This window comes from Numida meleagris, chromosome 14, assembly GCF_002078875.1.
Source record: "Numida meleagris isolate 19003 breed g44 Domestic line chromosome 14, NumMel1.0, whole genome shotgun sequence".
NCBI lineage: Eukaryota > Metazoa > Chordata > Aves > Galliformes > Numididae > Numida > Numida meleagris.
Genome location: NC_034422.1, coordinates 11354789 through 11371596, shown reverse-complemented (window position 1 = coordinate 11371596; position 16808 = coordinate 11354789). Strand labels below are relative to the sequence as shown.

General features: G+C 42.7%; 1 protein-coding gene across 5 annotated transcripts in view; it reads left to right on the top strand.

Annotated features, from left to right (window-relative positions):
* Positions 1-16808, top strand: part of MTMR3 (myotubularin related protein 3) — a 75630-nt gene that overhangs the window by 45811 nt on the left and 13011 nt on the right. For all 5 annotated transcript variants that reach the window (XM_021413229.1, XM_021413224.1, XM_021413226.1 and 2 more), the window contains 7 exons: positions 2386-2482; positions 4144-4257; positions 10316-10521; positions 10745-10876; positions 12870-12981; positions 14009-14204; positions 15896-16081. In XM_021413229.1, the coding sequence (XP_021268904.1) occupies positions 2386-2482; positions 4144-4257; positions 10316-10521; positions 10745-10876; positions 12870-12981; positions 14009-14204; positions 15896-16081 (1043 nt within the window). The remainder of the gene's footprint in view (positions 1-2385; positions 2483-4143; positions 4258-10315; positions 10522-10744; positions 10877-12869; positions 12982-14008; positions 14205-15895; positions 16082-16808) is intronic.

Genomic DNA, 16808 nt, shown 5'->3' with positions numbered 1-16808 from the left:
TGTTTTAGAGATGTGTCTTTGAAATTGGTATCTAGTAACTTTTTCATGCCTTGCTTATTTCTGATGGTAGATGTTTTCCTCCTATAAAGAATTAAACTATGGTCAAAATAAACCAATGGGAGTATAATTGGAAAAAATAATCCGAGTCATTGCGTTTTTGTTTATTTGGCAGCCCAGTATTTGATGCAGGTGGATAAAAATACTAAATTGCTTCAAAATGTATCTAAATATCAAGTTCTGGGGAAAAATACGTTCTAAAGCACTGTCCATGGATGTAATGGGAGACTTGAACTGTGGCTTATGTGATCAACATTTATAGTTATAAAGCACAAGTCCACGATATCTATAGCTTTCTCTCTCTTGGATTTGAGAGTTGGTTGGCTGTGCTTAGGAAATCAAGGACTGTCCATCTTGGCTCCAAAGGCCTCTTAAAATAACCCCATTTCAAGAGGGGCAGACAAAATGGTAAGGCTATGGTTTCATTTCTTGGAGAGAATAATCTGGTTTATTGATGCTCAGAGTAGCTATAAACTAGAGGGAGGAATTGAACATGGTATTTCATTTTCATGTGTTTCTCCAAACCACATTAGCAGTACGTGGCACTGATGATTGGAGATTCTCATTTGCTACCCAGAAAATTTATTCAGCATGTGCCATGAGTTTTAGTGACCATTCCTCACAGCAACTGATAATGAAGCCCATCCTCAGTGCATCAAGGGCATGCTGCTCTTCCAATAGAACATTCAGAGACAGAAATAAAAGGCGCTGGTAAGGAGGAGCGTGACAGAAGTGGTGGCCTGGCCAGAATGTATTGTTCCAGTTTCATTTTTGCACTTGAGAAGGGGTCAAAGGCCTGTCCTCACAGAGAGGACGTTTCAAGATGATATATTCTAGGTGGCTAGAAGATAATAAACTCAAGCTCACGCAGGCAATAAGAGTTCATGTGAGAAGTGGGAAAATGTTGGCAAGCTCCACTCCAATTGATCTGCTGGTAGGAAGGTAAAGCAGAATGCAGTGCCTCCACGTTACTGAGATTGACCTTTGCAAAGGTTCACAGCCAAGGAGGCAGAATTATTTCTTTTTTCTCTTTGAAAACTATTTTACCAGTGACATGATGGAAAGTGAGTAAGTGATGATGGGCAGTGAGCTCCCTGGTTTTACCAGTGAGCCTTGAAGAATGAGTGTTCTCTGTTTGCACACGGTGCCATTCTCCCATTTTAACTTTCCAACAGTGTAAGAAAAACAGTCTCATTAGACTTCCCTTATGCAGATATCTTGCACGTGGCAAAGCATGCCTGGAATTGCAGAGTGCCATTTTCAGCATATGAACTGAGCTGTAAAAATGAATAACGCTGCAGCTTGTCTTTCATGGTTAATTAAGTCTTGTGGTTAGGCCGTTATCTTTATTCTTGCTTCACCTATTTCCCCATATTTGTCTCTAATTGCTTGGTAATATCACAGAACTGTTTCAGGCACGGACCTCTACATCCTCAGAGACACGTGTGTCTGTACATATATCTCATGTGTTTAAAGACATTAAGAGTTTTCTGAAATATGTAAAAGAAAGATGTAATACTGAAAGCATTAATTTTTCAGTACGTTTTTCTCCCACTTTCTGCCTCGTGATTTTGTGATAGAGTCATTTAAGGAGACAAGCTGTAGAAAGACTTGTGGAATCATTTTTCTGCTGTTGCTCAAACATTCATTTGCATCTGTTGTAACCTAGACATTTTGTACAAGTTGTCCTCTTCTGCACTCTAAGTACCTTTAATTCTCCAGACCTTATCGAAATATTTTTTCCTTTTTGTACATTTTTCAACTAGATTTTGATACTTTTTAAAAGCGTCCAGGAAAAAATGGAGCTCATTCCTTTAATATATTAAACTTTGTGACTGATATTAGTGTCTAACAATCACACATTTAATTTTCATATTGCCACTCTGAGTTACGGAGGAATAATCTGCAATTTCGGGATGGAAGCCTGAGATGCATGGTGGCATCTGCAGTGCCACCATGCATCTCAGTGAATTCCTAAGTGACTTATCTGCAGTCACTTAGGAAGCCTGTGGCTGAAATTGCATACTAAATGGAGTTTGCCCAAGCTCCAGGCAGCATTGCATGCACTACTCGTTCATGGAGCAGTTGGAGCAGAGCTTCACATTCTTCCCATTGATAGAAGATTCTGAGCTCTGGAGAAAACACTGCTGATGGCTGTGGTAGTTGTGCTTGATACAGATTTTCAGACAGGTTTATGGAAGTGGACAATATTTCTGAACCGTTCTTTCCTCTTTTTAGTATTTAATGAGCATGGTGTCTTTCTCTGTTTTGAAAGATAGGAACCGTGTTATTTCACCTTCATTTTCTCTCTCTGCCTTTGATACCCAGGAGAACATGTAACTTCAAGGTTTAAAAATGAAGTGGAGAGGATGGGTTTTGATATGAACAATGCCTGGAGAATTTCCAACATCAATGAAAAGTACAAGTAAGTTATGTGGGCTGCTGCTCCGCGGCCAGGCAGCATCTCAAACACCACTTTTGTTATAGCAGCTTGCTGGAACTTTTTCCAAGTTCTGCAGTTCCTAATAAGGGACAATTAAAATTGTGATTTTTTTTGCTGTTTTGTAGCATAAATGTGCTTTTAAAGTAGCATTTCATGTTTTGCTAACTGTTAAAATTTTGCAGGCTTAGAAATAACTGATTTTGATGTGCTTGCTGGAGACCTCCTTCAAGAATGAGCTTTCTGGTGCAAGAAAGGGAAGCTTTAAGAAGTCAGCAAAGAGTGGAGCTGTACTGAACTTACAAAAGTTGTTTTTTTAACATATCTTATTCTCTAACTTACGACAAAGTCTTGTGAGGAAAAATAAAATGAGTTTGGATGAGGCAAACCCGTAGACCCTGAAAATAAGCGGAAAAAAACGTTTCCTGAGAGCGCAGAGAAATAAATGTTCCCTCCTCTGTCTGCTGGGTCTGAGAAAGGTGCTTCTCTGTTTATGGCCAGTAGGAGTGTACAGCCAGAGCTCCATCCAGTTCAGTGCAAAACCAGCAGTAACACTTGGTGATGAAACATGTTTCATTGCCTTGTCTCTGGAGGATAATGACTTGCAGCTGGTAGCTGGTGTCGCTGCAGGAAAAGTATTGGTGTCTAAAAATCTAGCCTAGTAAAAACACTGAAGAATACTGAAGAAAAAGAAAACTTCAGTGCCATAAGGAAGCAGAATGATACAAACGTTTAGTTCTTGTGGCCAGCACTTGAGATAGGATTATTTTTTTCAGTATGATTTATCTTTCGGAACAAAATGCACTCAAACCTGTCCTCATTCAGTGAATGTGTCTCTTTTTGAGTTCCTTCATGTAACTTCACTGTAGGAGTGTGCATTCTATTTATTTGTAACTTGGATTGTATGACCTATTCTTAACATTTCCCTCAAACTGTTGGTGGAAAAGGGGAAACAATTTTTGCACACTTTCAGAACTGTGACCTTCAATCCAGATGTAAGATTGTGGATAATTTTGTTCATTTTGTTGCATTTTTATGCTGGCTGTGAATTAGTTGATCATTCAGCAATACATAGCAGTCACTCCTGACTGCTTGCCCTCTTTGTTAGCCAGGACTTTCTTAGCTGAATGGTGGAGTACGAGATGCATCTGGTAGAAGAAAGTTCCGGTTAACCCGTCAAACATAAGCCAATGCACTTGGATCCCTGCCTTCAGGAAGGGTTGATTAGCTAATATAATTATTCACAACTTATACACGTTCCTTGCCTTGAATCCAGTAGCCCAGGTGGTTCTTCTGTGCTTTGTGACCCAGAAACCGAGTGGTTAATGTAGAGAATGTAGAGTTTCTTTTCTGCGCCCGTTTATTTCAACTGATGGAGTCCCAAATCACCTGTGTACAAATTTCCTAAGGAAGCACAAGCAGGAATCTTCTAATCCTGAAGTGCACTAATGCACCTTGCTGCTCCCAGTACCTTTCATATATGCTAAGGAGAAGCTTATTAATGTCCAGTGAAACAAGAGCTAACAAAATTACTGAACTGAACAGCTATCAGTTTGCTTATCACATCTTTTGGTTTGAGTTGTGTAGGTGGTGTGTAACCGCTCTGTGCTTCTTCCATCCAACCCTTTGCACTGCTTTTCTCACAGGCTCTGTGGTAGCTACCCCCAGGAGATCATAGTTCCTGCCTGGATCACGGATAAGGAGCTGGAGAGCGTGGCAAGCTTTCGGTCTTGGAAGCGCATCCCTGCTGTTGTGTACAGGTAGGCACTGGAACAGCTTTCACCAGACAACAGCTGAAGTGTTCTAGCAAATAGAAGCTGAAATAACTTGGAACCAGGAATTTTGGCTTGTCGTGAAAGGTGTTCAGGCTCTGGGCCGCAGATGTCCACTCACCGAGCCGGACAGTCTTTAATGAAAATGTTAAAGGTCTTTTAAAGTAATAGTTTTATCGTATATTCAAAGTAATGAGAGGCCTACCTCGCATCTTGCCTTGTTCTTGCGTGTATAACACGATGTGGAGGAATGCTTCATGAAGGCCCAGGACCTGCCAAGGTATAGCTGGAGAACTAGGCTGGAAAGGGGCAAGAAAACCTGGCACAGTGCCCTCTGCACTGCTTGTGGGAGCCGTACCCGAGCTGATCTGCAGGGTCATCCACTCTGGGCTTCTGCCTGGGCTGAGATCCTGCTGCTCCACTCCAGAAGGATCCCAGAGGCAGCGTTGCGTGGATGAGTGGAACGGGACCTGGGACAAAACACAAACCATCCTAACAGTTCAGATGTCAGACAAGGATGCCTGGGAGCTCTTACATGAGGAAAAAGTTCAGACCTGTCATTAAATGACAGCAAAGTATGACATATTAACCTTGATGGTTTGGGGTTTTTGTCTTTGCATTTGCTACTTGCGTGTATACATCACTTTATACCTATTTAAATCTCCAAGAACGTGTGCATAGCAGCACATATTGGCCCTTGTCAAGCCATTTATGAAGTAAGACAGACTTGCTACACAGTCAGTCTGAGTGTGAATAATGGTTTGTATCTTTTAATTCCAGATGTGTTGTGGTAGCACTCAGCATTGTGTGCCCTGCAAGTCATTCATAGGGCAGCATCTCAGTTAAGGTAGTTATATATTTTGAAAACATGAAAATGAAAAAGTGTAAGGTGGAGAAATTGATGCAACTGAAGAAGTGGTAAGTAGCATTTCTAGCTAGGTACTCTTGCCATCTTTCTTTAGTTCTCACCTGGCCATTTGGAAGAAGAATCATACAGCAAAGAAACACAAGTTAAAAACAAATACTCAGACTGTGCACTATAAACAAGAACAAATCTTGGAATTATTATTTAAGGGAGATCTAAAACTCATTTTCCAAACAATGCGTTTGTGAGTTCCATCTGCATATTTTATATAGCTTTAATCAGGCAGTCTTTTCCTTAAGTGAGTCCAGCTATTATTCAGAGGATAATTGCTTTTCTGAGATATTTGTTAGCAGCTTATTTAGTAAGAAATATAGTTCAGATATTTTTTCCCCAAGTATTCTAGGACTTGTATCCTCCCATAAATGTTGAAAATCTCTTTAATTCCTTTGTCATCTGATTTTTTTTAAATATAGCGGATACTGAGAGTTCCATTAAATCTGCCACTCATCCAGTTCTTTGAACCAGAGAAAGGAAGAGCTGTTTTCTGAGTTGCAAGTGAAATGCAGAGATCGGTAAAGTGGGCAGTTACATCTGATGTAGGTCAGAGGAGCAGGTACACAGGAGTTAAGAGTAGGCTACGAAGCAGCATTTACATAGGGTGAGAGTTTGTGCTCCAAGAATGGAGAACAGATCAGCTTGTGGCAGCAGAGCACTGGTTTTGGATCCTCCTCTCTTTTCTCCTTTTTCTCCTCAGTAATAAAGTGGTAGTGTCCTCTCCAAACGTTCAGGAATTGCCCGCATCTTCTGTTCAGTCTGCGATGGGAAAAATGTTCTCCAGCATATGCTACTTTTTTTAGGCTTAGGTAACTGGTCATTATGATAGTACAGAAGTGTTTGTACGTGTAAAAGAGAACAGTGTAATTTACGTATGGTTTTGTACCCAGCTTTGAATGCCTTGTTTCAGAGCTTTGTGCCTTTGATGCGGCTGTCATGTAATTGGGCACACTGAACATGGGGAAGCATTGCCTCCATTCTCCCTGCACAGGAAAAGAAATCATTTTCTTAGCATTCATGGGTACAGCTGCATTCTGGAGGTTTATGGGATGGTGATTTAAATGGTTGAAAGACCTCACTGACTGAAATGGTTTAATTCCTGGCATTAATATTCGACAGCTCAGATGAGTCCACATATGTTAAATTACGACGTGGTATTTCATTTGTATCTTTGTTCCAGTGAGAGAAAAGTTTCCCTCTTCTGATTTCTTTTGCCTTTATCTTGACATTTAGTAATAGATTTTCGAGACATCCACTTCATCGGTGTGCACTCCCATAGAAGCCAAATCAGCTAGTGCTCGATGAGCCGTATGATTGGAAATCCATAGATAGTTCTCTCTTTATATATGTGACATAAAAGTAGCTTTTTTCCTTACTTTTGAGGGAGTAATGGGCAAAAGCTCATTCAGCGTTATTATCTGTTGAAGGTGATTTGGGGACGATTGATTTCATTATTTATTGATCGCATTTAATGACTCCGCTCTTATTGCTTCTCTTTGGGGAAAAAAGTAATAATGTTTTAAATACATCCAATAACTAGTCTCAGATACTTCCTGAACACTGGGACAAGGCAGCAGCGAGGCAGCCACTTGGCTACAAAAACCTCTTTGTTCTCGTAAGGCATGCAAAAGCTGTGGCAGTATGCGCAGTCTGGAAAGCTGAACAGGCTGAGTTCAGAGGCAAACTTCAAAAAATACTCCATCTAGATTGCGTTTTCCTGTGCTCCTAGGAGCACTGCTTCTATTTGATGATCAGATTTCTAGAAAAACGTGACACCCGGCTCCTGCAGTTTTCCTCAGTGCTTGCCTGTTTGAAAATCCAGGCACGTATCGAGGCAGATAAATCTGGCCTGGAACAGGTGCTGTAGCTTACCTGTCTTTGGCCCCAGAAAATCAGTGTTAGGAAGAAGCCTTTGGAATTTCAGTGAATGACAATACAGAGGACTTCATCTATGCTACATAAACGTTATCCTAAACTCCTGAGAACCTACGGAGAAATGAGCTGTGTCAGAGATGCCTTTGGGTCTCACACTGCCAAGGGTTATTGCCCATGCAGGCAGCGCTTCTGGCAGCACGGGAAGCAGAGGCAAGCAGAACTTCGTGTGTACCGTACTTGCTGAATTCCTGTGGTGAATTACAGTCATCATTTCTTTGGTTGCAAGCACTAGGAGGTAAGTAGTGCTGTGCAGGGAGCTGTGCAGGCCTCGATCGCTGCTCCTTGGAGTCACAAGGGCTTGGTGGATTTATTGTTGTTCTCAAAAGGTTGCTTGAACAGAAAGATTAAGCTTATGCAGAGGTGGACCGTACATCATACAGTGATGCAGTGCTTTCTAATGGTTTTAGTAGTCATTGGGTGAGTGATATCTAACTTCTAGTTTACTGTCTGGGGGCTGTATGTTACTGCGTCTCTAGAAGGTTAGGAAGTCTGAGGGGAAGGTTTGGTTTGATTTTTTTTATTCTCTTTTTGTTTTGTTTCTGCAGTGTGAATGATACCATCTTATCCGCAGATCCATCCCTAGGGACCTCAGAGTCACACTAAAGCTATTTGCTGTTTCTGGTTTGTTTGTTCTCGAGGCCAGCTCAATTGGAATGAGTGTGATTCTTCAGACCTCCAGCATTGCTGTAAATTGAATTGTTTGCTGATCTCTGCTTAGGAGTATTAGGGCTTCACAGCCACCAGTGAGCTCAGCTTCAGTCCTAGTGGTTCTGTTATTCAGGGTATAAATGGGAGGCAAGAACCTGGAGATGAAAATATAACTGTTTATGATTCTGTGAAAATGATCCTGCAGGTAGGTAGTAATGAAATCTGGGAGAACATATGGGAGAGTAAATGAGCTTATCTGGGTGTTCAGAGTAGAATTATTGCATATATAATGATGTTTTATCTTCTTTTGTTATTTGTGCCAGCGTACTGGGCAGCTAGGCAGCCTCTCAGTGAGTGGCATATATTTTTTGCTCAACTAAATTTTTATCAATAGCTCTGCCTCTGGAAGGCAGTTCATTTCAACAGAAATACGTTTTCCTTTGCGTGGAGCTGGCTGGCACCTGTTGTAAATGCCGTGGCATTCAGATTGCTTTGCCTTTGTTCTGTTAATGCAGTGTGTCAGTTGCTTCCTCTCAGTGAAAGAATTTTATATGAAACCGTTACAGAAGAACTATGAGAAATACTTAAAATACAATATCAGGAAATACTTCAGAATTCTGAGTTTTTCAGCAGCAAGCCTTAACCTGGTGTTAGCTCTGCTTTTGAATGAGCAGCGTGGAGCTGCCTGCTGCTGCTCCCTGCAGTGGCACTGCGACGTGGCTGGGCTGAGCTCTGGCAACGGATTATAAACCAATTTCTGTCACTGCCATATCCATTTACTGGGGTGGCGAGAGGAAAATGGTAAGATGTAAGGGTGTGGGTGGGCCTTCTTGCTGTTCAGGACTGTCAAAGCCCACTGTAAATTTGCTTAAAGATTCAGCTCACCCTTACCACTGTGCAGCTTGGTGGACGTGAGGCTGGGACGGTCGTTTTGCCTGCAGGAAAACTCCGTCTTCTTTTCCTCCAGCATAGCATTTAGGCACTTGCAACTGGCACGTACTTGTAGGAGTGTGGAGGCTGTGTTTCTGAGGGGGTTCCTGAGCAAGGAGGGCACTGCCTAAACACACCTTTGTAGAGAGGGATGTATGTCTGCAGGTCGTTGAAGCAGAAGGGAGAGAGTGTTGGTAAGTGGTGGAATCATTCCGATGGGCAGAATGAGTAAGGCAGGGAGTGAAACCTTCCAGGTGTCCTGCTCCTCGGTACCACTCAGTCACCACGTGGGCTGAGCAAAGCCGTGGCCCTGCTCTTCCTTTGCATCTCCACCTGCAGTGCCTTTCTCATGTGGCTGAGGTCCCCTGAATGAGGGGTATGACTGGGGGACATCAAGGAGGGTGTTGTGGAAGCCAGGTGTAAGCACTGCAGTGAATGGGAAATTGTGTTCTGTTGGCAGCAGTAGGATGTGTCAGCGTGGAGGCAGCAAGCAAGAATTAAGTGATAATATTTCAGAACACTTTTTTTTTTTTTAGAGAATAGATTATGAAGGTGAGTGTCTTAATCTGTTTTCTAAAGCATGTTTGCAGGGGTTGGATACTCCTGGTGCTCTCCTGCACGGTGTGGTTGGTGTGAGAGGCAGCAGGTGAAGCAACCCACAGAGGGGAGGAATAGAGAAAGCCACCCCTAGGGAACCTCAGGAGGAGAAGAATCTGAGAAGTGGAAGAGGTAGGGCTGAGGAGCTTAGGAGGAATGACTTTTTGAGGTCTTGTTTGGTTGGCTGGATTTTAAATCTTTTTTTTTTTTTTCAAAATTACATATTAAGATAGAAGACCACTCTTTCCTAGCAAACACTAATAGCAAACTTCAGAATGAGCAAAACCTCAGATGTTTAGCATTCTGAGAAACAAAGCGAGTGCAATAATGCCTAAAATAAAGTGGCTCCCAGATGTGGTTCTGCAGAGTGTTCACAGTGCTTTGGTGTTTCACAGGTGATGCATGGAAATGGATGCCATCAGTGTGCAGGATGGCCAGGCTTGGTGTTAAATATCAGCAGACAGAAGGCATGCTGCGTTCTGCCAGTATTTCATACCGAAATCGTAACATTCTTCCCAGATTCAATTGGTGGAATGTTTTGATTTAACAACGAAAAGCTCATTGAAAGATGAATCTCTGGTTTTACTCCTTCTTTCTAGCTTTATAATTTAGCACGGGCTAAATTGAACTTTCACACTGAGTCTGTTGTACTGCAGCTGTAGACCTGACTAGCCAGGAGGTGCTGAGTACCCCTCTATGGCAGCCTGTTGTTCTGAAATGTTCCCCAGCTTTTACTGGCCAACAGGCAGCAATGTTAAGCAGGAAAACACTTTGTTCTCTCTTACCAACCTCAGCTTTGGCTTTTACCTTTTAGTGAATGCGTAGTTACAGGCAGCATTTTGAAGTGAAGCGCGTGGAATGCATTTTCCACTGAAACACAGACTGGGGAAATTGGTGAGCTATAGGTCCCCAGTAGGAATTAAAACACTGGAACCATTGAACTTCTCATGCCCTGTGTGTTTTTCATCCTGCCCTTCCAAGTTATGCACTAGCTCTTTTTATTCTGTCCTTTTTCAGGCACCAGAGCAATGGAGCAGTCATTTCCCGCTGTGGACAACCTGAGGTCAGCTGGTGGGGCTGGAGGAATGCGGATGATGAGCACCTCGTCCAGTCTGTAGCCAAAGCCTGTGCCTCAGATTCGAGGTCCAACAGTAACAAACTAATGAATGGAAATTGTTCAAGGGATTTCTCCAATGGAGGAGACCTCTCTGATGTGGAATTTGGTAAGTTTGTCACCGCACCTTTTCTGTAAAACGCAGAGCTTTTATATAAAGCTGCTTCTCCTTTGTGCGCTGTAACAGATTGTATCCCTTGTATTTAATGAGGCATTCTCTGATTTCTGTGTGCACAGTGCATACACACCGTGGGACTTGAGTGAATCACTGCTGCAAACAGTGCCAAGTGTATCCCTTTAGTTATTCATCAATTGCATATCTTCTCCCCCAGATTCCTCAATCTCTAACGCCTCGGGAGCAGAGAGTTTGGCAATACAGCCTCAGAAGCTTTTGATCTTAGATGCACGATCCTATGCAGCAGCTGTGGCTAACAGAGCCAAGGGTGGAGGCTGTGAGTGCCCAGGTAAGCAGTGCTGCTTTGCAGTTTTGTATTAAGCTGATCAAAAACATTTGCTTGAATATATTTACAGTGATATATTTAGGTACTGCATGTCTAACAGGCCGCGTGGATGCAAGTGCTGCTCATCTGTAAGAAAATTCTGGGCCGTGGCAGCTGTCACACAGCCCTGCAGAAGGACAGGCTTAGCTGTGTGTTAGGTTTGTTCCTCAGACATAAAGCCAGCTGGTAACAGGGCTCAGTGTATGCTGAACTGTGTTGGCTCTTTCCCCTGCTGAGCCAAATACATAAACTAGTGTGAGACAAACGCGTCCACTGGGCTAATGTGTGAAAACCTGAACAAACTTTAAAATCCGTTAGCTGTAAAGGATAGCAGATTCCAGAATGGCTGTGCAGAAGACAACTTCGCAGCAATGTTTGTAAAGCTGAAGCATTTGCAAGCATTTATGCTGTAACCCACGGCAACTGCAATCCTAATCCATCTTGCATTTGTCATGCATTCACATTTATCACTTTCTGCATTCTTTGCCACTTACTAATCATGATGATATAAACAAGATATTATTTTATCACTGTTGGATGCGAGTACAGCCCATTAAAATTCCATGGCTGGATAATAAGAAAAAAAATACCAGACAGAAAAATTGTTGATAAAGAAACAACAGCCATTCCAGCCATGTACTCCTGGTTTGGTCTTTGCTGCAATAGCTGCACTTTGATAAACAGACACCAGAAGGAAGAGATGAATTTTCCATTGAACACCTCAAAATGAATAAATAACTCATCATCATCACAGAGTAAAACTGCAAAATGGAAAGCTCAGTGTACAATGAGTTTAATTTTCCTCATGTATATTGCTTCTTGAATTCTTTGTAGGAAATTCTCAGGCAGCTTCAGTGACACTTCCAGCAAATTTGACTTGCATTAAGTGCTTCATTTATGCTGATATATTTTTTCCCAGGAATTGCCAAGCTTACTTCATTCTCCAAATGTAACATTTAGCTCAGTTATATCGTGTTTTGTTTTATTTATAACATCATTCAGTGAAAAACACAAGGGTACTTAGTGTGGTGCTGTCGGTCATTTTGGACTGCACTTCCTTGGTTTATCACTGACATTCTGGTTTGGGCCAGAATTTGTTGGGCTGATTAACACTTGGGGAATCAAATGATAGCACACTCCTCTAAGAGAACACTGGCTTTTCTTACAGAAGCAATCAATATCCCATTCGAAGTCCTGATTCTTTTCCTACAGTAGGAGAGGTCATTTTATTGCAGTCACGCCATCGTTTCGTGCAAATAGAAGCAGCAGCACAGAACAAAGCTCGGTCCAGGAACGCCCAGCTGGTATTCTGCTGCATCCTCCTGGGTGCTCCCTCTCACTGGTGGCCGTTGTCTGTGCTGTCCCAGCAGAGCAGTTGCTGGAGTGCAGCTGTAGCAGCACCTGAAGGAATGCTCAGTGATTCCATTTGTCTTCTGTTTTCCTAACTTGGAGTATTTCTCTGGTGCTGCTTGTTCCTTGCAATAGAGAAATTCAGCATGGAAGGATTGAAGTAACCTTTCAGCCTTCTTGAGTGGCTATGAAAGCAAAAACATAACTCCTATAAAAAAACAGAAATTAGCTTACCAAACTTAGGAGCATCCACAAATCAGCAGTTACATATTTTCTGTGCTTCTCAGTCCTTATAAAAACATTCTGTAAGCACTGACACAGCAGTGTGGCTATTCCCATAGGTTTGTGCTCTGCTTTTTGTAATGTGAAGCAAAACATTGGAAAGAAATACTGAAAGGCTTTGCTAATTGTGTCCTGTTTTACGTGCTGTGTTGTAATGTCTGGAATACCCTCTGAAGTCCAGGTGCTAGTTTTTCCTTACAGAATATTTGTAAACAGATTCTTTCATCTGCCCACGGTGCCGCTGGTTTGTTCTTATGCAGCAGCTTCTTTTAGATATTAAGCTAAGCCTAGTTTTATTTTCTTCTCTCTTGGTATTTCCCTGCAGAGTATTATCCAAACTGTGAAGTAGTGTTCATGGGAATGGCAAACATTCATTCTATCCGGAAGAGCTTTCAGTCCCTGCGTTTGCTCTGCACACAGATGCCAGACCCAGGAAAGTGAGTGGATGTTTGGTGTTTCTTGCCTTTGTTTCCATCTTTCTGTAACTGTTTTTTCTTCCTGCTGTTTTGTAAGCTGATACTCAGGTGTTTGCTTTTTTCCCCTTCTTACTGACTTTCCTGTTCAAAAATTTAAAGCTATATTTTTCATTTCCACAGAATTTGTTGGAGTATTTTCACTGATGTAAACCTAGAAATTTAGATCAGGAATTATATTTTAGCTGAATTTTGATCCTGGAATGTTATTCCTTTCAAATGGGCTTCTGAGTGCGAGCACTTACCCTAACTTGATCTTCCTGGATCTTTAATCTTTGCAGCGTGGCTCTCCTTCAGAATATTCTAGTGCTGTTCCACATACTTCATGCATTTATGGTGGCTTTTCAGGGAATGCAGCCCTTCAGTGCTATGGGGTACTGAGCCTCTAGTGGCCTGTCACCTCACGAGCTTCTGAGGTTGGATCTTCACTAGGACACTGCAGCTGCACCAGCCCTGTTTCCCCTCCCACTTCCCTGTTTTGAATTTGCTGCTAAAAGTAACCCGTGGTTTCAGAGAAGATCCAGAATGGCCACCTGTGCTGAGCTGAGGGGAAAGTCTCCATGCTGCTGTGATTCTCAAGGAACCTCCAGCAACCTGAACCTCCAGCAGGACTGCGTGCAACCTGAATCCTCAGCTGGGAGGAAGGGAATCAGTACAGGCTGCTGAAGTTAGGGTTGCCCAGTGGTGCTTGTGGTGGCCCCTGCTGGTGATGTGCTATGCTCGTGTCTGGGCAACTGCTTGTTCTCACAGGCTGTATGCAGCCAACCACATGCCACAGCCTGATTGTTCCTCAGGTGGACTGCAAGGCTTTGTTTCTTACAGTTCTGGGAAAGTCTTAGAGAAATGTAGATGAAAAATACTCGATGATGACATTTGTGGCTTATCAAAGTACAAACATAATAATAGTTAAGCTTTGATTTGATGAATTCAGAGTTTCAAATCTGGAAGCATTTTAAAAGAGCAAAGATTGTCCTCCTTTGTCTTCTTCTAGTTGGTTGTCAGCTCTGGAGAGCACCAAATGGCTGCAGCACTTGTCTGTGCTTCTGAAATCCGCACTGCTCGTGGTTCATGCTGTGGACCGAGACCAGCGACCTGTCTTGGTGCACTGCTCGGATGGCTGGGACCGAACCCCCCAGATCGTGGCTCTGGCCAAACTGCTGCTAGATCCCTACTACAGGACCACAGAGGTTTGTAAGCCATCTGTTAGTGCATGAGGCAATTGTGGAGTTTGGGTTCCTTTCCAGGGAACTTTGTATAAAAAAAATAATTACAGATTTTTCCACTAGAAGCAGCACAGGAGCTAGCAGGGGTTAACTAACAGTAGCCTGCAGATACTGTTACATGTAGATGTAAATATAGTCTGTAATTCAAGAGCAGATTTTATTTTTCCCCGTTTCAATATCTGCCCAGTCGTGGTGTTCCTTTCCCCGTGTTTAGCTTGGGAACATGTAATACAGAGTGCTTCTGGCACAGTTGCAGATTCTCAACCAGCTGCTGGTGCAAAGCCTTTCTCTCTTTTCTAGTTTTCTTAGCTACGTCTTTCTCCAGTTCCATTTTTTTCATTATCCCTTCTCACTTAGTTATAATGCTGTAGCCTGATTTCTTTCTTCCATGGCTTTTCAGCATTGTGGGATACTTGATGGCTGGATTCCATCTACCAGCCCACATGCAAGATGCCTTTGTTGTCTAGGACAGAAGCGTGTGTCTGTACACTGTGCTATAAACTGGTGCTTAAACCCTCAGATACGTGAGGAGCAGGAGTTGGAACTGTGGCAGTGCCCTTTGGAGGAAATGATGGAGACTTTCTCAAGTCCTTTTTCACATGGGATCTAGAAGTCAGCATTTCCAGGTCAAAGCATACTGCTCTGTCCCTGGCACAGCAGCTCCTCCTAGTCCCTCCTCAGTGTTGTCATTTCCTGTTTGAATTGCGAAGTTCTCCTCTATGCATCTCCCTCCTGCCTGCCTTTCCACTGCTGCATCGGAGGGAGCCGTACACTGTAACTGCACAAGAATCGGGAATGTTCAGAAAAATGAATTTCATCATTGTCCCATTTCAGGCTTTACAGCTATCACCTTTTTTTTTTCCTTCTGAATTACAACCATTGGCTTAATAAAATGTGCTCTACCATTTTTCATCCCTCTAAGAAGCAAGACCTTCCTAACGTGGTAAATTTAAGTCCTTTAAGAGTAGGTGTCACAGCCAGGTACTTAACTAGACACTGTTTTGGAATGTGCTTTGCCCTTGGAGTTTGCATGAGAAATTGTGCAGTCTGACCTTTATCAAACTTAGGGCTGTGCTACATTTGTTATACACGTAGGCAAGCAATCTCTGTGAGTGCGGGTATCTTTTCATGGTTAAATTGTTTTCTTTTTTGACAGATAGATCTCTCCTGTATTTTCTAAGGAGAGCTTTAAAATCTCCTCTTATAGCCACGTGAAGGTTACCATTGTCCAGGTTTGAATCAAGATGAAGTCCCTACTCCCCCCTGCCTTACCAAGGCAGGATGTGGATGGTTGGACTGGATGATCTTGTAGATCTTTTCCAACCTAGCTAATTCTATGATTCTAAGATTGGTCTCATATCAAGATCTGCTTCCTCGTGAGCCAGAGGACTTAATAATCTGTCTTATTCCCTTTCCTGTCCATGTAAGCTTGGGAATTCATTTCAGTCCTGATTCCATTGTGCAGCATTTAAGAACGTAGAGGTATTGGGTAAAGGAGAAAAGGTAAGTGATGGGGACTGATCCTGAAGGGAAGTCAGAAGGAGTGAGGCCACAGCAGTAAGATGATCCCCATGAGTCTCAGACTGTCTTAACAAAAAAAAAAAAAAACAACTGAACCAAAGAGGAAATGTTCATCTGTTCTTTTATTTCTGCAGGGTTTCCAGGTGCTAGTGGAGATGGAGTGGCTGGATTTTGGCCACAAGTTTGCCGATCGCTGTGGCCATGGTGAGAATTCGGATGACCTAAATGAGCGCTGCCCAGTGTTCTTACAGTGGCTGGACTGCGTCCATCAGCTCCAGAGGCAGTTCCCTTGCTCTTTCGAGTTTAACGAAGCATTCCTTGTGAGTTGTGGCTTGAGAGCTTGCTGTTTTATAGACTGCTCCTAAACCAGTACCCAGTACTAACAGACTGAAGAGCCCTGAGGGGTTGCTGATATTCCTGTCTGTCTGTGACGGGATATCTGCAGCCTGCTAAAGGAAATGGGAAAGCTGCCCTGATACGGCAGGCAAAAATCCTTGTATACTTCATGGAGCCCGGGGTCTGTTCGCTCTTAAAACGGAAGCGGGGCCCTTAAGGGCTTCTTTTAAACTTTAAAGAATGAGATAAATGATATGAATTTAATAATTTCACTTAAGGGTTGCTGAAATAAGTTCTGTGTAATACATCCACACAACGTAAAATTGTTGAGTGGCAATTTAAACTTCCCTCTACTTTGCTCTCGTTTGGAATTGAAGAAGACTCCTGTAAGCACCCCTTCACTTTAGCTTTCCATTCCGTTTTGCTTTCTGTGCTGAAAATGTGCAGGATGTGGCAGCCGTGTTTATTTCCTTCGGGAGGGGACAGCTCTCCTATTAGAAATTTGCCTAGGACTGTCAGGGTCAGTTTTTAAGGCCAGAACGTGGGTCTCTGGGAAGGTGGCACTCGCTGCCTGCAGAACTAGTAACCTGAGGAATAAAGGCTTTTATGGAGTGTCTGATCCACTGTGAGATTTAAAGCACGCTCCCCTGATTGTGGATGACTTGCATTACTGCTTGCCAGCTCGGCCATGTAACTGAGTTTATGTGCAGT